At 48.7% G+C, this 22,595-nt stretch overlaps 1 protein-coding gene and 1 long non-coding RNA gene across 5 annotated transcripts; both read right to left on the bottom strand.

Moving 5' to 3' along the window:
* Positions 1-1,075: 1,075 nt before the first annotated feature.
* Ankrd33 (ankyrin repeat domain 33) lies at positions 1,076-5,360 on the bottom strand. 4 transcript variants are annotated; one of them, NM_001355656.1, is made up of 5 exons: positions 5,202-5,349; positions 4,756-4,989; positions 4,398-4,523; positions 4,079-4,219; positions 1,076-2,104 (listed from the first exon to the last, which is right to left on the bottom strand). In NM_001355656.1, exons 3-5 carry the CDS (start codon positions 4,516-4,518, stop codon positions 1,383-1,385), a joined length of 984 nt encoding a protein of 327 aa, NP_001342585.1. In that variant the 5' UTR covers positions 4,519-4,523; positions 4,756-4,989; positions 5,202-5,349; the 3' UTR covers positions 1,076-1,382. The 4 variants fall into 4 exon arrangements, with proteins under 4 accessions (NP_001342585.1, NP_659039.1, NP_001361154.1 ...); NM_001374225.1 differs by having other exon boundaries at positions 1,112-2,104; positions 4,398-4,527; positions 5,202-5,360; NM_144790.1 differs by lacking the exon at positions 4,756-4,989 and having other exon boundaries at positions 4,398-4,527.
* Positions 5,361-15,038: 9,678 nt separating this feature from the next.
* Gm41402 lies at positions 15,039-18,097 on the bottom strand. The gene is made up of 2 exons (XR_875666.1): positions 16,634-18,097; positions 15,039-15,942 (listed from the first exon to the last, which is right to left on the bottom strand). It is a non-coding gene; the product is annotated as a predicted gene, 41402 (long non-coding RNA).
* Between the last annotated feature and the right edge of the window lie 4,498 nt (positions 18,098-22,595).

Raw genomic sequence — 22,595 nt, 5'->3', positions numbered from 1 at the left:
TGGGGACAGGGGAGAAAAGAAGGAGGAGGGAGAGGAAGAGGAGGAGGAGGGAGAGGAAGAAGAAGAGGAGGAGGAGGAGGATGAGAAGGAGGAAAAGAGGAGGAGGAAGATTAGGAGGAAGAAGAGGAGAAGGGAGGAGGAGGACAAGGAAGAGGAGGGGGAGAGGAGGAGGAGGAGTATGGGGATGAGGGCGAGGAGGAGGAGAAGAAAAGAAGGAGGAGGGGGATTCAAATACTCTAAGCTGTCTGGTTCATCAGCACTACTTCGATAAACACAGCAACAAAGGCAAAAGTGAGCTGTCTGTGCCCTTCTGTAACTTTTCTGTAAACTGAAACTGTACTAAAAGTGCAGAGTTGCTTTTGTTTTTGATGAGGCAGGGTCTCTCTTTGTAGCTCTAGCTGGCCTGGAACTCACTTAGTAGACCAGGCAGGCTCCAAACTCAGAGTTCTGCCTGCCTCTGCTGGGATTAGGCATGCGCCACCATACCCAGGCATACTGTAGAGCTTTTCTTGTTTTGGTTTGTTTGTTTGTTTGTTCTTTTAAGATTTATTTATTTTATTTACGTGAGTACACTGTCGGTCTCTTCAGACACACCAGAAGAGGGCACTGGATCCCATTACATATGGTTGTGAGCCACCATGTGGTTGCTGAGAATTGAACTCAGGACCTCTGGAAGAGCCATCAGTGCTCTCAACTGCTCTCCAATCCTTTTATTTAATTTTATTTTAAGTGTATAGGTCTTTTGTCTGCATGTAGCTCTAAGCACCAAGTGAGTGCCTGGTACTCAAGAAGATCAAACAGGGCATCAGATCCCCATTACTGGAGTTACAGATGGTTGTAAGCCTCCATGTGGGTGCTGGGAACCAAACCTGGGTGCAAGGGCAGACAGTGCTCTTTACCTCTGAGCCATCTCTCCAGGGTCCCAGTTAGCTGGACGGCGCTCCTCACATCCAGGTAGCTCTCTCATTCTCAGTTAAGCATCCATGGACCCCCACAGGCACGTCTCTTGTGTGATTCTGATTCACAAGAAGTTGAGGATAAACAAAAGCCGACACGCATGATTACACGAGGGAGATTTTTTCACTTTGATGAACGGTATGCCATGCACGCCTCCCTAGCCTCAGCTATTTATTTGATACAACTTGGAGATTTCATGTGAGAGCAGTTTGCTTTCCCTTGCTTTAGGACGACCTACACAGAATACAGCGTGGGTATCACTACCATAACCACTGTAGCCAGCCAGTCCCCTGCCTGCAGACACTGGGTTGGTCCCTTCTCTGCTGCAGACGCTGCTGTGGACAACCGTGTATACTTGGTGGGAGCAGGTTCCCGCTGGCAGAGATAGCTGGGAAGCAGAAAGAGGCCCTGGCGGGGAATGTGTCTTACTTGCTGCCTCCAGCTTGGCCCAGCCCACCTCCTCGTGGTTCTGTTTCTTCCTCCTTCTTCTTCCTCTCCTGGAATCTCCAGACTGGAGGAGCCAGACTTTGCTGCCCCTGAGGCCTGAGTGTCAGCTCATACCGTGCAGAAGGGGAGGGTGCTTTAGAGAGGAGGATCTTAGGGACTTGGGACCTGGTGCTGTCCCTGGACTGTAGCCACTGGGAAAACATACTCTGAGGGCTTTGGTTGGGGGCAAAGACCTGGGGGACAGGGACTTGCTGAGGAGGGTGGGGTTCTGGGGGTGGCGGAGGGGCAGTACCTAAAAGTTCTGGCACTGATTTGCCTCTAGTGCCCAGCTTGGGTGGGTGATCAGGGCACAGTGTGTGGCAGGCAGTGCTCAGGAAGGGACTGGCTAAGCTGGTGGTGACAGTCACCAAGTGGTCCAGGACACCCCCTTCCTGCGGAGACTGAGCAAAAGAGAGGCTCAGAGTAGCCTGTAGCCTTTCTAGGAGGGATGGGGCAGCTGGAGCCTGGGCCTGGGCCTGGGCCTGGGCCACAAGTTGAGCCAAGGCTGGCCACTCTGGCTGGTAATGCAGGCTGAGCTGCTCCGCCTGGGGCCGCCTCAGCAGCTGCCGGATCTTCTGAGCAGTGTCAAAGCTGTCGGTCAGAACGGCCCATTCCAAGGCTGTCTTGCCCCGGACAGGATCCACGGAGCTCAGGTCAGCACCTGCAAGTGGCGCAGTGTGACAGATTGGTTAGTGAGCCACGGGCTGTACAAGGACACGTTCTACAGCAGCAGGGCTGATTTAAGCCAGATTCAAAACACCTCACAGACTGAAAGCCCAGGGCTGCAGACTTCTGTATAAGAGACAGGAAGCTACCAAGGTCAGGACTGGGGGAACCTTGCAGTGAGCAAACGGGGTCTCCAGCAGGCTCGCAGAGCCACCCTAGCAGGGTGGAGCATAGTATGCTCAAGACACAGCTGCTTGGGGGCAGTGCCCCGTTGCTGGACCCCTCCCATTTTGTTTCTTCATTCTCATGCCCTTGTCTCTGGGGCCAGAGAGACAGTCACTCTGAAACACCCACGGGGGTTGGGAAGGGAAAAGGTGGAGGCAGAGATTTCTCAGAGAAACCAGTAGAGGGCACCATCAGTCACCTTAGGGAGTAAGAAGGGCTCTACAAGACCATACACAGAGTGGTCCTTCACACACAGAGTGGTCCTCCACACACAGAGTGATCCTCCACACACACAGAGTGGCCCTCCACACACAGAGTGATCCTCCACACACACAGAGTGGTCCTCCACACACACAGAGTGGTCCTCCAGACACAGAGTGGTCCTCCATGCACACAGAGTGGTCCTCCATGCACACAGAGTGGTCCTCCATGCACACAGAGTGGTCCTCTACACACACAGAGTGGTCTTCCACCTACAGAGTGGTCCTCTACACACACAGAGTGGTCCTCCACACACACAGAGTGGTCCTCCAGACACAGAGTGGTCCTCCATGCACACAGAGTGGTCCTCTACACACACAGAGTGGTCTTCCACCTACAGAGTGGTCCTCTACACACACAGAGTGGTCCTCCACACACACAGAGTGGTCTTCCACACACAGAGAGTGGTCCTCCTCCCCATGCAAGGCTCCAGCTGCAACTGAATACTGCCTAAGGTTGGAATCAGTCCTCACGGATACCCCATCCATCAACCTTCACAGTGCTGTGGCCATCTTTCTCCGCCCGGGCCTCGGGCAGAGGCAAGGCTGGGACTAGAACTCAAGAGTCTGGTTTTAGGTACCACCACACCCTCACACCTTTCCCCATCTTATGTCTACACTCTTTGCTGGGACCCCCATAAACAGCTGTAGCTAACTGCACTAGTAGACTGTGAGAGGGTGGTAGCACGGGCCTCCTCCAATAAGTTGGCCTCGATCCATATTCCATTCCCATCTCTCTTTGTTTTTGTTTTTGTTTTTTGGTTTTTCGAGACAGGGTTTCTCTGTATAGCCCTGGCTGTCCTGGAACTCACTCTGTAGACCAATCTGGCCTCGAACTCAGAAATCCACCTGCCTCTACCTCCCAAGTGCTGGGATTAAAGGCATGCACTACTACTGCCCGGCTCCACCTCTCTTGCTGTAGCTAAATGGTATCTGCTGGGGTGGTAGTGGAGAAAGTGCAGCTTCACACCTGCCATAACACACCTGCCATAACACACCTGCCATTACATACCAGCCAGAGAACACCTGCCACAGCACATTTATCATAGCACACCTGCCATAGCACATCTGCTATTACACACCTGCCATACATATTACACCTTCCATAGCAGACCTGCCATAGTATACCTGCCATAGCACAGGGGCTGTGGCCCTAATGGCTGGGAGTGGGGATGGGGTGGAGTTGGGGGTAAGGGTGGGATTGCTGTGGGATGAGGTGGGAGTGTGGTGTCTCACACCTACATGAGCAGCCATACAACACCTGCCATTACACACCTCCCACAGCACACCTCCCACAGCACACCTGCCACAGCACATTTTTCATAGCAACCTGCCATAGTACACATGTCAGAGCATACTTGCTAGAACACACCTGCCAGCGCACACCTGGCAGAGAACACCTGCCACTGCACACCTGCCATAGCACACCTGGCAAAGCACATATGGCATAGTACACCTGCCATTGCACACCTGCCATTGCACACCTGCCATAAGGAGGGCAACTACACACTCGGAGCGATCTTGAATGGCAGCCTTCATCAGAGCTGTGAGTCCCCGCTGGTCCCTGCGTTCCAGGTCCAGGCCAGCAAAGTAGTTGAGCAGGAGAGTCACAAGAGACATGTGACCTGCAGAGACAGGACCACATAGCTAGTCTCTCAAGGTAAGGGAATGCTGAAGCTTGGCCTGGGAGACTCTTGTGCAAGGTTTGGGGCTGCTGTCCTAATGGCTGGGAGTGAGGGTGGGATGGAGTTGGGGGTGAAGGTGGGGTAGGTGTGGGCTGGGGTGGGGCGTTGTGTCTCACACCTGCTTGGGCAGCCAGCATGAGGGCTGTGTTCCCGTCTTTGTCTTGCTGGTTCACATCCAGGAAAGGACAGCAGCTGAGCAGAGCCACAATGGAACCAAAGCCATGGTAGCATGCAACCATGAGGCCTGTCTAGGGGACAGAGCAGCTTGGACCCCCACTTTCCACTAAGTTCTTCTTAGGACCTCCTTTCCCTCCTAAGTCTGTTTTCCCCCAGGGCCTATCCCAACCCCTGTCAAGATGGTTTTCACCCATCTAGAGTGGGGATGACTCTGTGACTCTCTGGGGACCCAGACCAGGATGTTATGTATGAAGCCTGGACTGTCCTCAACTGTTCTGGTGAGCCCTGGGGCATCTCACCCTCCCGTTGCTGTCCACTTGGGAGGCCTCCTCTGGGGACACACCAGCGTCCAGCCTGGCTTGGAGCTCAGCAAGGTCATTGTGGACACATGCCCAGTACAGTGTCTTCAAATTGCATTCAGGGGTTGAGGTCTTGTTGCTGGGGAAGGGCAGGGCCTCAGACATGTCCAGTCCTCTCGGGGCAATAGTGACTCCTCTGCCGCCGGCCCGAGTCCCTCTTTATTCAGCAGGCAGCTATGACAAAACGCCAAGGAGCAGTTCCTCCTGCAACCCTGAGTGAATAAGTCCCTGCAGCTGCACCGTCTCCCCAGGACAAACCTTTACCCTGGAGGGTGTCTCACCTCTGCCTAGACCCAAGACAGGTAGCCAAGCATCTTACTGTATGTAGGTCAGGTTCTCAAGGAAGCTCATGACAGGGGTTATCATTTCCCATCCCCCAACCTTACCTGGGACTCTAGGGTCTCCATCACAGCAGAGGGCCAGCCTGTGGCTCAGTCCACCCCCACACCTCAAAAGCTCACTAGCCCTTCTGTGGGGTAGCTGATACCAAGAAACAAGGCAGGTGACAGATGGCTGTGCCTGCAGAAAGCTGCCATAAACACCTCAGAGCTGAGCCAGGTCAAGCGGGTTAGGAAGGGATTGGGGGGCTGGGGGGTGACTGTACTCTCTGCCATTGCTCAATCCTTGCCCTAAGATCCTGCTAGACTTGGATGGTGGCAGCTTCTCCAGGCTCAGAGCTGAGTGAATTCCTCCGGGCTGATCTTTCTCCCTTCATCGTGGGAAGTCAGCTGCACTTAGATATGGCCTTGCAAGAGAAGCATTATGGAGGTCTTGGCACCCAGCTGTGGAGCCTGAGTGTCTTAGTCAGGGTTTCTATTCCTGCACAAACATCAGGACCAAGAAGCAAGTTGGGGAGGAAAGGGTTTATTCAGCTTACACTTCCATACTGCTGTTCATCACCAAGGAAGCCAGTCAAGCAGGTCAGGAAGCAGGAGCTGATGCAGAGGCCATGGAGGGATGTTACTTACTGGCTTGCTTCCCCTGGCTTGCTCAGCTTGCTTTCTTATAGAACACAAGACTACCAGCTCAGGGATGGCACCACTCACAACAGGCCCTCCACCCTTGATTACTAATTGAGAAAATGCTTTATGGCTGGATCTCATGGAGGCATTTCCTGAAGGGAGGCTCCTTTCTCTGTGATAACTCCAGCTTGTGTCAAGTTGACACACAGAACCAGTCAGTACACAGAGATCCCTTCCACTTCAAAGGAGTAGATTTGGGTGAAGGGGCTATGGATGGGGAAGGTGTAGGCATTAAATAAAGATGAATGGGGAGGTATGCACTACAGTTTACCCAAAGAAATCAAAACATGAAGAGTTTCCAGGAGGCTGGAGAGACTGCCCAGCGGTTAAGAACGCTGGCTTGCTCTTCCAAAGGACCGTGGTTCAGTTCCCAGCACCCACTGAGTAGCTCACAACTGTCTGTAACTCCAGTGCCAGAGGATCTGATGCCCTCTTCTGGTCTGTGCTGGTACTGTGCTTTCATGGTGCACAGACACGGGCACTGGAAAAATGCCTGCAAACATAAATTATTAAATTATTAAAATAAAATAAATTTTAAAAGAAAAATTATGATGTATTAATTTTAATGGATTAGATCTGAGGTGGTAAGTAAAGTATGGCATTTTAAAATGATGTATTAAAGTAACAGTACTTTTGTACTGTCATTTTTAAGATTAATAAGTTGAGTGACTTAGCGCTCAGAGTGTCGCACTCTCCACACTGCGGGGCTCTGCTTTCCAGCATCGTTTTGCTTTTCTTTCACAGTTTGGTTCCTGCACAACTCCTCCGCTCTTTACTCATTGGTGCTAATAATCACTGAACATGTACACTTCATTAAAAGTAAAATGTTGATTTGTGTTTGTGTATTGCTATTGTCTGGTTTCTTGTGTTTGTTGGTTTTATTAGTCTTTTGTTTTGAGAAAGACTCTTATGTAGCCCAGGATATCCCAGAACCTAATATGTACCCTAGGATGGCCTTGAACTCACTATTCTCATGCCCCAACCTCCCAAATACTAGGATCAAATGCAACCTGGCTTGTGTGTGTGTTTGTTTGTTTGTTTGTTTGTTTTCCTCTTTCTTTCTTTTTTTTTTTTTGGTTTTTTGAGATAGGGTTTCTCTGTGTAGCCCTGCTGTCCTGGAACTCACTTTGTAGACCAGGCTGGCCTCAAACTCAGAAATCTGCCTGCCTCTGCCTCCCAAGTGCTGGGATTACAGGCATGTGCCACCACTGCCTGGCTTCTTTAAAATTGTATTTAATGTATGAGTACCCAGCTGCACATACCTTACCATGTCAGAAGAGGGCATCAGACCCCCTTATAAACCATGTGGTTGATGGGAATTGAACTCAGAACAGTACTCTCAACCTCTGAGCCACCTCACCAGCTCCTTCTCTTTCTTTTTTTAATACGGGGGGTCGGGGGGGAGGTGTCTCACTATGTAGACCAGACATGTCTTAAACTCACAGAGATCTGCCTGCCTCTGCCACCACTGACTGGAAACTTAATCAGTTTCTAATTATGCTGCAGAACTTTTGTTTGTTTGTTTTATTCCACCCCAACCTGTTTTTTTAAAGTCCTGTTCTAGTGATGTCACATGCAATTTGGAAGTTAGTATCTTGATGGGGTGGGGCTGGCCTGGAAAGTAGGGGGTTCCGTCTGGGCTGGACTCAGCATTCATCCAAAGCTGCTGGTGAGTTTTCTCCGGAGCTGCCAAAGCTGGAAGCTAAGCAAACATTTATTTTCCAGCTGCCCTGGAGCTGTGGGTCTGGGCTTTATGTTGTGTAAGTAAATTTGGAGCAGAGCTTTGTATTATGGGACACCCGCAGACCGTGGCAGGATAGGCGGGCTCTGCGAACAGCTTCCTGGTTTACCAGCTTCCTGTGGTACTGACTGTGATTTCTCAATCACAGGCAGAGGTCATGTGACTGCCAAAGCTGGCAGTAGTTTGTGACCTAGAGCCTGCTTTTCCAGCCCTTTCTGTCTGAACTAGCCAACGAAATTTCTGCTGTCTGCCACTGCACTCTAACGGATGTGCACGGGTTAGCAAACTAGAGTTTTACTTTGCACGTGCAAACTATTTCAGGGACAGCAAGCTGGTCTTGGTTAAGGGATCTGATCTGATGGTCTCAGGGCCTTGCCTGGAATTCTCTTATTGTTCCTTAGTCACAAGATGGCTGCTCTACCCCAAGCCATCAGAGTCAAATGTGGAATTCTATGCAGTAGGTAGAAAATATCTATGACGTTATAGGCCAGACATCTCTGATCATTTACAGACACCCTATCTACAGCTTTCTTTTTCTCTAGTCACCTTAGAGCTAGCTGCTGTATGGAATCCCAGTGGATGAGCACAGGTGTGTGCACACAGGTGCATGTGCACAGGTGGATGCACACAGGTGGGTGCACACAGGTGGATAGACATAGGCATGTGCACACAGGTGTGTGCACACAAGTGAATGCACACAGGTGTGTGCACACAAGTGAATGCACACAGGTGTGTGCACACAAGTGAATGCACACAGGTGTGTGCACACAAGTGAATGCACACAGGTGTGTGCATCCACATTTAGCTTTCCCATTCTTCCAGAGGTGCATAAGCGCAGGTGTGTCCACGCAGGTGGATGAGCACAGGTGTGTGCATCCACCACATTTAACGTTCCCATTCTTCCAGGGGTGAATGTACCTTAAGGAACAGTTTATTTTGTCTCACAGCTCTAGGGTTCAATCTACCACAACCGAGAGGTTATGGAAGCAGGAGAATGAGGCAGCCTGCTCTACAGAGAGAGTTCTGGGACAGCCAGGGCTACACAGAGAAACTGTGTCTCAAAAAAAAAAAGTAAGAGAAAGAAAGGAAGAAAGTGAGCAAGGATACACCACACTAGTCAGGATGTGAGAAAGAGGAGCTCTTATTCCCTGCTGGCAGGAATGCAAATTGGTAGCCATAATGGTAAGGATTATTCGAGTTCCTCCAAAGGAAAAGGAAAGCTGTCCCACCGGCCAGCCATTCCACTCCTGAGCACATGCTGCAGTCAGCATGCCCAGGCACCCATGCTTCCTGGAACACCGTTCACAACAGCCTAGATAGGGAGCCAGACCAGATGCTCATCAACAGACGAGTGGATGAAGAAAGTGTGGTCCGTGTATGCAAGGGAGCGTTACCTGGCCATTTAGAATGAAGTCATGTGATTTGGGGGAATAATGGATGTAAACAAGACAATCACATTAAGTGTAATAACCCAGATTAGAAAATATCAAGTGATTTTTTTCTTAAATGTGGAATCTATATTCAACTGTATATATGTATATGTATACACACACACACAAAGGAAGGGTCAAGCAGGGAGGAGGAGGTGTCCATAAGGGGCGGGGAGCAAGAGACGCTCAGGCCCTGTGTGGGTGCTTTCTTTCACACGTGGATTTGGATTTAGATCTAACTGAAAGGGAGCCACTTGCAGAGAAGCTGGGAGCGGCAGAGAGCACAGCAGAGAGAGATGGCCGTCACGGGAGCCAAGGACAATGATGCAGAGGAAAATGTCACGATGAAACATTATAAAAACCAGAGTGGGCACGGGTGGATGCGGCTAAGTGGTAGAGTGTTTGCCTGGCAGGCAGAAGTCCCTGGGTTCCATTCTCAGCACCCGCAGATGTTACTGAGAGCATAAAGGCAGGTGGGACCCTGACCTAAGAGGATTACTGTCCTTGGAAGGAAGAAGACAGTAGAAAGCTCTGTGCCTGTAGGAGAAACCGTCACTGAAGACGCAGTGAGGGGATCCAGCCCAGGGCAAGAACTCCCAGTAGCAACCGAGGCTGCGGGGTCCTGAGCCTGGATTCCCAACTGCAATGGATGTTGCGGAATCCTGACCCTGGACTCTCACCAGGAACTGAGGCTGCTGTGCCTGACCCTGGAATCCCAGCAGCAATTGAGGCTGTGGGTTCCTAACCCTGGACTCTCATCAGAAATGGAGGCTGCAGGGTTCTAACTCTGGACTCTCACCAGAAATGGAGGCTGCGGTGTCCTAACTCTGGACTTCACCTGAAACGGAGGCTGCAGGGTCCTGACCCTGGACTCCCGGCCCCTAGAACAGTAGCTTCAGAATTTCGTTCAGGTTCCCCAAGCCGATGACGACCAGATCTAACCTCGTTTTTCCCCACTGACTGAGTCCACTGCACAGACTAAGCCGTTCTCTCTGCCGATTTCTGGTGCCACCTAACCACGCACAAACTTAGAATTCCGTTTAACATTTTGTGCCATGCTGCCAGACCATTGGGGTGGCAATGCTTCTCTGGCTAGATAATGGGGTGAACCCTCCACATTTTAGGATGTTTTACCAAACGAATTTTTATTCTCTTGTATAAAATTGCAAGTAAGATCGTTGAATTCTCTTAAAACTTTAAAAATCACACATTTAGTTATTTAGTTTTGTATGTGTCTGTGTCTTCCAGTGGTCATGCATGCCACAGGGCACACATGGAAGGACTTACAGAAGTTGTTTCTCCTTCCAGGTGGGGCCTGGAATCAAACTCAGGTTGCTGGGCTTAGCAGCAAGCTCCTATATCCGAAGAGTCTCCCCAACCCAACTGTTGAAAACTTTAAATTTTTTAATAAACTTTTGATAGGAATTGCATTGATCTTTGTAGATTAACTGGGGAACAGAGACTACCTATCATTGTGTGCTCACCATGAACCTGGCATACACTCCTAAACCACACACACACTGCTATCTCGTCCAGTACGTTGTCCCTGTCCCCCATGGTACTGGAAGCACAGTTTTGGGGAAGGGACCAGTGCTAGGTGAGTAGAGCCAGAGAATGCCTTGTGTTTCCTTTATGTGGGACACAGCAGATGTCTGGGAACCAGGAAATGAATCCTTGGTAGATATTGAAATGCTGGTCTTGGAGTTTTTAACTTGGGCTCTGGAGATTCAACTAGGGACTCCGTGCTTGCCCAGAAAGCCTTCACTGGCTGAGCCATCTCCCAGTCCCTCAACAGCCTAGGAATCAGGGCATCCTGTTTGGCTCTTTCCTAGGTTTCCCTTATGTCCTTCACTGGGGTTAGCCTTTTTGTCCAGGGTGGTCTTACATACTCACCCTTGATTGCCAGCTTTTTAAGAGTGTTGTGATCCAAGGGCCTTAAAGAACTCGGTTGTTGCAAAAGCATCAGGTGTTCTTGCTCATCTTTGTCTTACACCACATATATGCTGAGTTACATTAGTTATAATCCTTAGTGTCTGACATATCCTCCTTTGCTTTGGGATTAGATCTGAGGCCTGCTCACAGTCAGGAACTCATGCCTAGTACTCTAAACCTGATCAAAAGCCCGCAGCTAGGGAGATCACAGATCCTAAGGGGAGCCGACGACTGTTGTCTTGCTAAGTGAACATGTTGGCAAGCTTCCTTCTAAGTATTTCTGTTTATACACAGATCAGCACTGCCCTCAACCTTGGCCAGAGAAGCCTCTCTCTTCAGTGGGCAGCAGTGACGGCAGAGACTCATGACTGGTCAGAATGTTGGGTGCCCAAAGTGGATCATTTATAGTAAGGCTCACAAGGCTCGGGGAATCTTTTGGAAGAGGAGCCTGAAAGATCTATGCTGCTATGATTGCCTGCTCAAGATCAAACCAATCAATCGGAGTATCAGCACCCCAAAGAGAATACTAACTTGACTCAGTGGGCTGCAAAAAACAAATGAAGAAAAGATAAAAAAGGACGAGGAGGTCAAGCTTGGGGTGCCTGTGGGGGAAGGGGGGCGCTTGCGGAGGAGTGGGGGAGGGAGAATTGGGAGTGGACACCATAATTAAGAAATGTTATTTACACGTATGAACTCATCAAAGAATGCATAAAAGATATTCTACTAAAACAAATAACAGCAACATCTCCTCATAAATCCATAAAAATTGCCAAAAAGGCAATTAAATTCATACAAGAAATACAAATGATCAATAACTATATGAAAAGATCTTTAGTCCTACAAGAAAGTAGCACAAGGCAAATTAAAAACAAACAAACAAACAAACAAAAAACAACAAAAAAAAGAAAGCCAGGCATGTCAGGTGCACGCCTTTAATTCCAGCATTAGGGAGGCAGAGACAGGTTGATCTCTGAGTTCTACATCCAGGGCTACAAAGAGCAACCCTGTCTTAAAAAAATAAAATGGGGGTGGAGGTTGAGTGCTGGGTAATTTTCCAGAGGTTTTGAGTTCAATTCCCAGCAACCACATGGTAGCTCACAACCATCTGTGATGGGATCTGACTCCTTCTTCTGGGGTGTCTGTATTCATATACATAAAATAAATACATTAAAAAAAAGTAACTAAATAGTTAAAAATGAATGAATGAATGAATGAATGAATGAAGGCATAGTGGCACATGCTTTTAATCCCAGCATTCAAAAGGCAAAGAAAAGGATCTATATGAATTCAAGGCTAGTCTGGTCCACACAGTAAGTTCCAGGATAGCCAGGACTAAATAAAGAGATCCTGCCTCAAAACAAATAAACAAAAAAACAAGAATAAAGGGACAGTGGTATAGATCTGTAATGTCAGCAGTTGGGAGGCAGAGGCAGGATGGTAGAGAATGCAAGGCCAGCCTGGGCTACACAAGGACACTTTATCTCATAAGCATAACAGAACAATAATGATACATCTATTTTGGGCCATCAGCTTAGCAACAATTAAATGTAACATTACGTATCCACCCTGTAGAGAAATTCAGTGAGGAAATTTTGGATAGAAGTTGACAGTGTCTACCAAAATAACAACTGTGGCTGGGCTTGCTGGGAAGTTGAGGCAGGAGGATCACAGAGCCAAGGCCAGGCGGCAGGCCAGAAGAGGGCACCAGATCTCATTGTAAGTGGTTGTGAGCCACCATGTGGTTGCTGGGAATTGAATTCAGAACCTCTGGGAAAAGTAGCCAGTGCTTTTAACCTCTGAGCCATCTCTCCAGCCCTGAGAGTTTTGGTTTCTTGAAAAACACAGTTCTGTTATGTGAATATGTTTTTGTTTTAATGTCAGGTGTGGGATATGGGCTGCTTCAGTTTGCCCACAAACATTGACTATACTCTAGGGGAGTGTGATCTTTGCCAACTGCAGTTGGTTTAATTCCGGAGGCTCTGGAGAGGATATAAATTCCAGATCCCTGAGGTGACCTGTGATGACAGCAGCTCCCCCGCTGTTGTGTTTGCTATTGTTGGCGTTGTGGCTTGCTATTGCTGGCTTGCTGGTTGGAGATGTCCTGATGATGGAGATTGGCCTTGCCCCAAGGAACTCAATGCCTCTAATCAGCAGGAAGTAGTCTAGGGAGGTCTATGCACCCTTTCCCCTCTAAACTTCTTCTCCTACCTAGTGCTGGGGGATTGGAAGGGATTAGAGTGGAATAAGGGTTGGAAGAATGGTAGATATAAGAACCCAATAAACTAGCCCCCCCAAAAATGCCACACACCAACAAAAGTACACATTTACCTAGAAATCCTGCCTCTAGGAACCTTTTCCACAGCAGCACTTACATATATGAGCAGAAGTGTCTGGTATGGAGCTCACAGCGCTGTTTGGGGGACTGTGGCTTAGTGGCCCTGTGCTGAACTAGCAGGTGTGAAGGGCTCTGTTGGCTCCGCTGGGGGTGAGGGAGGGGAGAAACTATTACTAGAAGGATTGGAGCAGTATGAAGAGTATGTCTCCACCATAAAAGAATACAGGAGGCTGGAATGATGCAAAGCACAAGGACTTGGGTTTGATACCCAGAATTCCTCACACAAAAAAAGCCACGTGAGATGGTCTGTGTGTGATGCCAGCATCAAGGAAGTGGAAATCCACGGATTCCTGGGGGCTCCTTAGCAAGCCAGCCTGATGACTTGACAAGCTCCAGGTCAGAGAAAGACCTAGTCTCAAACAATTGGTGGAATAACATCTAAGTTATCCTTTGGCCTCTTATGTCCTCTCTCTTTCTCTGTCTCTCTGTCTGTCTCTGTCTCTCTGTCTCTGTCTCTCTCTCTCTCATACACACACACACACACACACACACACACAAAGATTAAGGGCTGGGACAGGAGCTAGAAAGATGGCGCAGAGAGAGGCTAAGAGTCTTGGTTCCTCTTGCAGAGAATCCGGGTTTGGCTCCTAGCACCCTATGGTGACTCACAACCCTCTATTACTCCAGCTTCAGAGGATCCCATGGCTGCTTCCAAACTCTGTGGGCATCAGGCCCACAGGTAGTACACATACATCCATGCAGGCAAAACACACATAAAGCATTTTTTAAAAAAGTTTATTTATGGGGGACTGGAGAGATGGCTCAGCGGTTAAGAGCACTGTCTGCTCTTCTGAAGGTCCTGAGTTCAAATCCCAGCAACCACATGGTGGCTCACAACCATCTGTAATGACATCTGATGCCCTCTTCTGGGGTGTCTGAAGACCACTACCGTGTACTCACATACAATAAATAAACAAACAAATTTTTTTTAAAAAGTTTTTTTAAAAAAGTTTATTTGTTTGTTTATTTTATGTGAGAACATTGTAGCTGTCTTCAGACACCCCAGAAGAGGGCATCATATCCCAATACAGTTGGTTGTGAGCCACCATGTGGTTGCTGGGAATTGAACTCAGAACCTCTGGAAGAACAGTCAGTGCTCTAAATCGCTGAGCCATCTCTCCAGCCAGGAAAGCATGTTTTTAAAAGTTTTTACTTATTTTTATTTTATTTTATTATTTTTAGAATAAGGGCTGGGAGTGTGGCTCAGTGGCTGAGTCTAGCATGCACTAGCCCTGAGTTCCATTTCTGAAAATGTGCACACACAAAAAGAAACTGAGATCCGTAAGGAATGTCTTGTCCTGAAAATTCCTGTGAGCTAAGCTATGCTGTTAATCTATTGGAAGAAGTAAATGTAAGGACACACACTTGCAAACACACATTCTATCTGGAGCACGCGTGTGTAAGTGTGAAGTGGGTGCTTCTCTTGTGAATGACTAGAAAGGGGTGCAGCAGTTCTCATCACTGGCCACACAAGGATTCTGAGGCACTTGTCTGGGGCACAGCCCAAACAAGAGGATTTCAAAGCTCTCCTGGAGAGTTCGAATGCAGGCCAAGGCTGGCAGCCTCTGCTCAGAACAACGCCCACTAAACAGGGCCGAACGCAGAGGCGGTTGGTGAGTAACATGCAGGATTCATCGGTTGCCTTTTGAACTTGAGTGACGTTACTTAGATAATGGTAAAAAGAGAAAATATTAAGCCAGGCAGTGGTGGTACATGCCTTTAATTCCAGCACTTGGGAGACAGAGGCAGTTCGGGGGTGGCCTGTTCTGCGGAGCGAGCTCCAGAACAGTCAGGGTTACACAAAGACAGTCTCAAACCAAAACCGAAACCAAAACAAGACAAAACAAAAAACCCCACAATACATTGCTCCTCTCTCTACATTAACCGTGCCCTTGGCTTTTTCTTCACCTTGGACATCTGCCACCTGCATCCAATTGGGTTAACAGGTCAGCAGACAGAAAGCCCCGCCCATTTCTCCTAGGTCCGAAGAGAAAGGAGCGCATGCAAGTGGCCGCTGAAGGACAAGGGAACGTCAGCCTGTGTGGAAATGCTTCGAGGACACTAAGCTAGTGAAAGGACATTTGCTTTGTAATTCTCTTCAGTGGTCCAGAGCAGGTCACCTCTTGCCTCCAGTGAGCATCCTGTTTCTGTCAGGTCATGTCCAGCCGCTAGGGGGAAGCCATGAGCAGGAACAGTCAGCGCCCCTGAGCCTCAGAGGTCCAGGTCTGTCACAGAGAGGTTGGTGAGGATTCTGTTCCCCTCTGTCAGCCACGTCCATGTCCTGTGTCCTGTCCAAGTTTCCTCCCCGAGGAAAGCAGCACTCTGTCGGGCTCCATGCCCTTCTCAGCTCCATGCCTTTCTTGGTTCCCAGCATGGGTCTTGGCCTTGCCTGTGTATGTCTCCATCACAGAGATGGTGGGAGGAAAGTGTTGGTCAGACCCCAGGTGATACATGTTCATTTCAACCAACGGTCATAGAGCTTCTGTATGGTGGCCCGGAGGTCCAAAAGTGTTACAAACTGTTCTTTGTCTTTTCACTGTTGGTTCTGACGAAAGTTCACCTTACTGTCCATACTAATTTTTCTTCAGCTTCATTTTTGCTAATAACCTATATGGGGTAGGGGGAGTCACATTTGAAAGTTAATGGCAGGTCATGTCTGAGATCCTAGAACTTGAAAGGCTGAGACAGGAGGGATGCTGTTAGTTAAAGGCCAGCCTGTGTTATAGAGTAAGATTCTCTTTCTGTCTCTGTCTCTCTCTCCCTCTCCCCCTCCCTCCCCCTCCTTCCCTCCCTTCCTCTCTCTCTCTGTCTCTGTATGTGTGTCCGTGTGTCCTTTCATTTTAATTTAAAATGTTGTTTAGAATTATTTAATGTGCATGAGTGGTCTGATGACATGTCTATATGTGCACCACTTGTGTGTCTGACATCTGCAGAAATCAGAAGAGAGCATTGGATCCTGTGTAACTGAATGTCTGTGAGCCACTATGCTGGGTCTGGGAACCAAACCCTGAGCCTCTGAAAAAGTACCAAGTGCCTCTAAGCACTGAGCCATCATCTCCAGCCCCAGGACCCCAAGATGCTCTCTCTTAAAATGTGTGTGTGTGTGTGTGTGTGTGTGCATGTGTGTGTGTGTGCATGTGCGTGTGTGTGCATGTGTGTGTGCATGTGTGTGTGCATGTGTGTGCATGTGTGTGTGCATGTGTGTGTGCATGTGTGTGTGTGCATGTGTGTGTGTGTGCGCGCATGTGTGTGTGTGCATGTGTGTGTGTACATTCCACATGTATGTTTAGGTACCCACAGAGGCCAGTGTGGATGGTGAGATTAGATCTTGGGTTATCTGAGAGGGCAGCAAGTGCTCTTAACTGCCAAGCCATTTCTTCAGCTGCCAGCACTGTCTCAGCTCTAATGCTTTCCAAAGCCAGGCTCAATATGTGTAACAACCTGGGTTTGATCCCCTGATTCTCCCACCCTGTAAAAAAACATGAGAGAGAAAGAGAGAGTGTTAGTTCAGTGTCTTCTCTTTCAGTTTATCCTAGTTCTCTGATGCCGCTCACTGGCTGGCTCTCGCCACCTCTCTAGCCATCTAACCACCCTCTACTAAGCCTGAGAACTCCATCTGGGTGAGGCTTGGTGCTGATCTGGCTGCGCCCTTCCTCTTCCTGGCCTGGGATGCTCTCGTGTGTCTGTCTGCATATGGGATTCAATCAGATGGGGAAGTGGACACTTGGTGGCTGTAGAAGCAATTCTATGGGCAAAGTACCGAGGAAGGAGCTGAGTGTGGTTTGGAACACAGGCTCCATCAAGCAACCAAATTCATGTTTACCACATCTGTTTTCTCTCTTCTGAAGGCTATTCCCAAGAGCAGGCTATAGGTAGACTTGATGGCAGATTCTGCTGGGGCCACAGGTCAGTACAAAAATGGCCTCACCCAGTTTAAATATTAGGCCGGGGACGGGACCCAGCAGGGTGGGGCAGAGAATGGAGGAGATGACCTCTGACCCCAACTCTGGCCCCTTCTGGGGGTCCAGTGTGATCTGCCATAGGTCATGTCCCCTACTCCCCAACCGTGATCTACATCACAATGCCGACAGCTCATAACTCAGGGCTGGCCAGGGAAGTCTGGGATTGATTTAGGGTTGGCTCTGATTAGCCCACCCTCTATGGACGATGGTCCTGGGGCGTGGACAGGAGCAAGGGTCATGGGTGAAGTTCAGTCAGGAAGGTCCTCAGCATCATTGCAGTGCACCTGTGACAAGCCCTTCAGCACTCCCCATGGGGAAAAGGGAGGGGTCTCTCAGACACTTTCCAGGCTCTCAAGACCTTCTCTCTGCTTAGCTCAGCCCTGGCTGGTGGGCACTCAGGGGCAGCATCGTCAGGACTCGGGTACCAGGAATCTTAGGAAACAGAAAGCCTCGTCACCCACCAAGAGGACAGTCAACAGACTCTGTGACAGCCCCTTCACAGGGCCACCAGACTCACTTAGGCTGAGCAGCTTGGTCCCCAGCCTGCATGCCAGAGGCTATAGCCCTTCCCCTTTAGCACATTTCATGATCCTTTCCCATTAGCTCATTTCACATGATACTTTGTATCCAGCCAATATTCTCCACAGATGTCAGTGAAGAATGTCCTCTGCTCTGTGTCCTTCAACCCAGTCTCATCTTCCTACTCATTTCAGCTGGACTTCGGACACATGGGCATACATGACACTAAAAGCAAATTCCAAGGGTCAGTGAGATGGCTCAGTGGTTAAGGGTGTCTTCCACCAAGTCTGATGACCTGAGTTCAATTCCTGGGATCTACATGGTGGGAGGAGAGAACTAACTCTTATAAGTTGTTCTCAGACTTCCGCAGGTAATCTGTGTCACATGAGCGTGTCACATGAGCGAGTACACACACACACTATAATATACTATATATATGTATATAGGTATATATATATATATAATTTAAGGTTTATTTTAATTGCATGTGTAGGTTTGTGCTCTTGGAGATCAGAATAGAGAGCTGGATTCCCTGGAGCATCAGAGAAGTATCAGATAGAGCTATCAGGTTCTCAGAAAAAACAACTGAAAAGCAATTTGCTATGAAATTTCTAATCTATTTTTTAACTAGCTCACAAACTACAATCCCTCCTTACAGCGAATCTCTCATATATGCTTAGTGTTAGCTCATCCCCCCCCCCCTTAGACACTTTATTTTTTCTGGTAAGATACCATGTAGCTGGTGTGGACCTCACAAGGCCTCCCGAGCCTTGGGAATTTGGGCATGTGCCACCACACCCTGTTTAATACTCAGTTGACAGACCCAAACACTTACTTGTCTTCAGAAAAGCCAGGGAGAAAGACAAGGCAGAAGTTTTCATGGACCTGTTTGATAGATGAGGAAACGAGCCCCAGAGGTCGAAGGGTCTGGCTGACCTCACCTGGCAGATGAGTGATGGGCGTCCAAGCCACATCTTTCCCTGTTCTCTGTAGCCCATGACTCCTCTATCGCTCTCCTCAGCAGCCTTTCACTTTGAGTTCATTGTGAAGGCCACCCCTTTTGGTGGGGAAAGAGCACGGACAAGCAGCTGAGTAATTCTGCTTTCCATGCCATCTATTAACATGGCGTACCATCTGTCAGGTCTACTACTCTCAGCCTCCCTCTGTCCCCCCTGAGGCCAGAGTGGGGGAGGAGCCCATCTTCCAGGGTCTTGGGGACCCTTCCACTCAAAGGCCTCAGAACACCCTCAGAAAGTTCAGGACTAACTAAGGTGAGCTAAAGTTACAGGAACCATGGGGTGGAGTGGGGATGGGGGAGTTGGATGGCAGGTGGAAAGATCAGCAATGGATTCACCTGGTGCTGCTCCCAGCAAAGAGAGTCCCAGAAGCCAGGCCATTGGAACTGCTGAAAGGCATGGCCATTCACTCTCAGTCTGTCCTACAGGGGCTTCGGGTGTGGCTGGCTTTTAATTAGCCTTTGACTTTTCCATTCCCCAGGCCCCTCTCCCACTACACCCCCTCCCCAGGAAGGCCATTGTGCAAGACAATAAGGAATCTATAAATTCTGGGGGACAGGGCTGTGGGGGAAGGGACCTAGTCATTTTAGTGCCTCCTACCCGCTCAGGTCCCTGCAAAGACAGAAAAGGGCAGGCAGGCCTTTCATGGACTTGCCCTTCATAGCCTATACAGGAACCAGCTGAGAAATGTGGACCAGATCTCTCATCATCTTTTACAGATGAAGAAGATGAGGTCCTGGGCTGAGAAGATGGCTCAGTCAGCAAAGTGTCTGCCATAAAGGTGTGGGGGCCTGAGTCTGTCTTCCCCAAAGCCAGAGTGGTGCCTGCAAGATGGCTCCACGGGTAAAGGTGCTTGCACAGATCTGGTGACCTGAGCTGTATCTCCAGAATCTACTTAGAGATGGTGGGAGAGAGCTCTAACCTCAGCATATCCACTGAGGCAAATCCACAACAAAGAAACAAAGAAACAAATGAATACATGTGAAGAAAGAAGTCCCAGTGTTTCTGCAACATTGTCATCCTAGCACAGAGTGTGGGTGTGGGGGAAGGGGTGTGGACGTGGAGAGCTCTGGGTTCAGTGAGAGATACTATGTAAAGAAACTTAAGGTGACGAGAGATGGAGTGTGCTGACCAGCCTGGCTGAGGCAGGGTTGAGTCTGAGGTCAGATTGGGTTACAAGAAGGCTGGCTCGGAGGCTGATGCTAGCACCCCCTGTCCAGGTCTTCTTCCCTCACTTCTCTCCTGCTGCTCTCCAGTCACTCCCTCACCTGGGCATTTCCTCACTGAACTTCCCTGGAGTTCTAGCTGCACATAAGGCCAAGTGCTTAGGAGGCCATGATTGGGAGCCCAGGCCCTCAGCCTAGAAGGGCTCCCAGTAGTGGCCATGAAGAAGAGGAGCAAGGGTGATGGGAAGGTACCCTTGTTCTAATTCAAGAGCCCCCAATGGCAGGTGAAGTACTTCCTTGTCTCAAAAAAGCCAGAAATGAATGAATGAACAAATGAATGAATGAATGAGGTAACTATAGATTCTCCTCCAAGACCTAAGACTTTACTAGCTCACATGTAGTTAGTTAACTAGTCCTAGGTAGTTAATTAACTAGTTTTCCTGCACCACATTTGATTTCCCTCTTGTTGACTAGATCTTGGGTCAAATTACAGAGCTATTGGTTACTCCCAAGTATGCATGCCATTATTGCTTCCTTAGGGTCATTGTACGCCTTCCTCCCCTGATTCTTTATTCTCTCTCTCTCTCTCTCTCTCTCTCTCTCTCTCTCTCTCTCTCTCTCTCTCTCTCTTCTTTTTCCCCTAATTCAGTTTCTCTGTGTGACCCTGGCTGTCCTGGAACTTACTCTGTAGACCAGGCAGGCCTCAAACTCAGAAATCTGCCTGCTTCTGCCTTCCATAAAGGACACGGAAGAAGAAAGCTTGCTTAATCTTTGCTTGCTCTTCCTAGCAAGTCCATTCCTTCACTGGAATGAGAGAGTACATCTTTGAGATTCTGGTATATATTAAAGATCAGCTGAGACATCCAGCCTCGTGGATTTAACCACAGGATTCTTGTACCTCCTGATGGTAGACAGTCATTGCTGGACTAGATGAACAACTGCACGCACACACACACACACACACACACACACACACACACACACACTATATATATATATATATATAAATTTACATGAATATATATATATATATATATATATATATATATAAATGTATGCATGGTGTGTTCCTCTAGGTTTTCAACCTGTGGGTCAAGCCCCCTTTGGGGGTCAAATGACCCTTTCACAGGAGTCACCGAAGACCATCAGAAAGCACAGGTATTTACATTACGATTTATGACAGTAGCAAAGTTACAGTTATAAAGTAGCAATGAAAATAACGTTATGGTCGGGTGTCACCACAACATGAGGAACTGTATTAAAGGGTCGCAGCATCACTCCTCTAGAGAACCCTGACTAATACAGAGGGCTGAGATTAAAGGTGTACACCACCATGCCTGTGGTTTCCTTTCCTTTTGACAAGATTATCTTGTGTCCCGCCTCATTGTAAGGCTCTTCCCTGATGCCCTGTTCTGTTTCACCTCCCCGAATAGTTATGAACTGTCCTAGGCACAGTCTTTAGTAGCCCACTCCAAACCTGTCGTGTGGTAGTGATCTGGATCCAGGGGCTTGCACCATGCTTGTGTTTGTTGAGTAAGTGGGATCTTTGGCGGGTCTGGATATACAGGGTGTATCTGCCTCTAAGATGATGATGACAGAGTACAGTCTACTTTATAGGGTGGTTTGTGAAGTTAATTAGCGAAGCCATCTAAGGTGCTGAGAATAATGGCCAGCGCTGAGTCCGTACTCAGAGCAGACAACTCAGGTAAGGTGTCTCTGGGAGCATGGTGTATACAGTGCTTGCAGTTGGTTCCTCTCGGGAGAAGCCCTTTTGGGTGGAGGTGGCCAAATGGAGTAGCAATCAGCTTGGTGTTTAGGGATGTCTCCATTGGTTAAATGTTCAGAATATGTGTGGAGTGGCTCCAAGGTTTACTCCATTGCCCCACCAGATAATGAGCCCGACAAGGGCATGAGACTGACTGCCAAGCAAGTGAATGAGGAGAATAGTTACAGAATTGGCGTGTCCTGTGGGAGAGACAGGACACACATGTGAGGTTCAGTGGCAGTTATAACGGTAGATGCAGTGGATGGCGTTGCCTCTGCGATATGGAACACGGCAGAGGGGACCAGCAAAAGGGGCCAGTCAGGTCCAGCCTGTCAAATTCAAGAAGCAGAAGCAGTGAATGGGGGGGGGCAATGTGGGGTGCTGGGCTTTCTTCTGAGGGGAGCATGTCGGTGGTAAGCAGGGAAAGCAAAGCATGTGGCCTCGGTTTTCTGGATTAGTGTTTGTGCCCTCGGTTTTCTGGATTAGTGTTTTTAAACGTCTATTTGTTGCTATGTGAACTGAGGAGAACTGAGAGAGCTTTTTCAGTTGTACAACAAATCTGGGGTCAGACTCTGTCTTCAAGACACGGGGACAAGATTCAGGCCAAGAAGGGGAAGGAATTCACTAAGGACCAAAGAGCCAAATGATTCAGCTTTTTCTCTTCTGAGCTTCTGGAGTCCTGCTCTCTTTAAGCCTGGCTAACCTTAGCCATTTACGATCTCTTCTAATCAGCAGGTTAATCAGAGCCCTCCGTCCGGGCGGCCTTAACCCCCTGCCTTGCTTTTGTGAGGAAGGTGCCCTTTGCCTTTCTCCAGGACGAGTTGCCTGCTAA

Source organism: Mus musculus, chromosome 15 (genome assembly GCF_000001635.26).
Source record: "Mus musculus strain C57BL/6J chromosome 15, GRCm38.p6 C57BL/6J".
NCBI lineage: Eukaryota > Metazoa > Chordata > Mammalia > Rodentia > Muridae > Mus > Mus musculus.
This window is presented reverse-complemented; position numbering and strand designations above follow the sequence as displayed.

Bases quoted from the DNA above. Each gene is read 5' to 3' on its own strand.
- Ankrd33 (NM_001374225.1), bottom strand. From the start codon at position 4,920: ATGTCTGAGGCCCTGCCCTTCCCCAGCAACAAGACCTCAACCCCTGAA. The intron at 4,220-4,397 runs GTGTGAGACACA...CTGTCTCTGCAG, and splicing joins CATGCTGGCTGCCCAAGCAG to GTCACATGTCTCTTGTGACT. The intron at 2,105-4,078 runs GTGTGCAATGGC...CGCCACTTGCAG, and splicing joins AGTTGCCCTCCTTATGGCAG to GTGCTGACCTGAGCTCCGTG.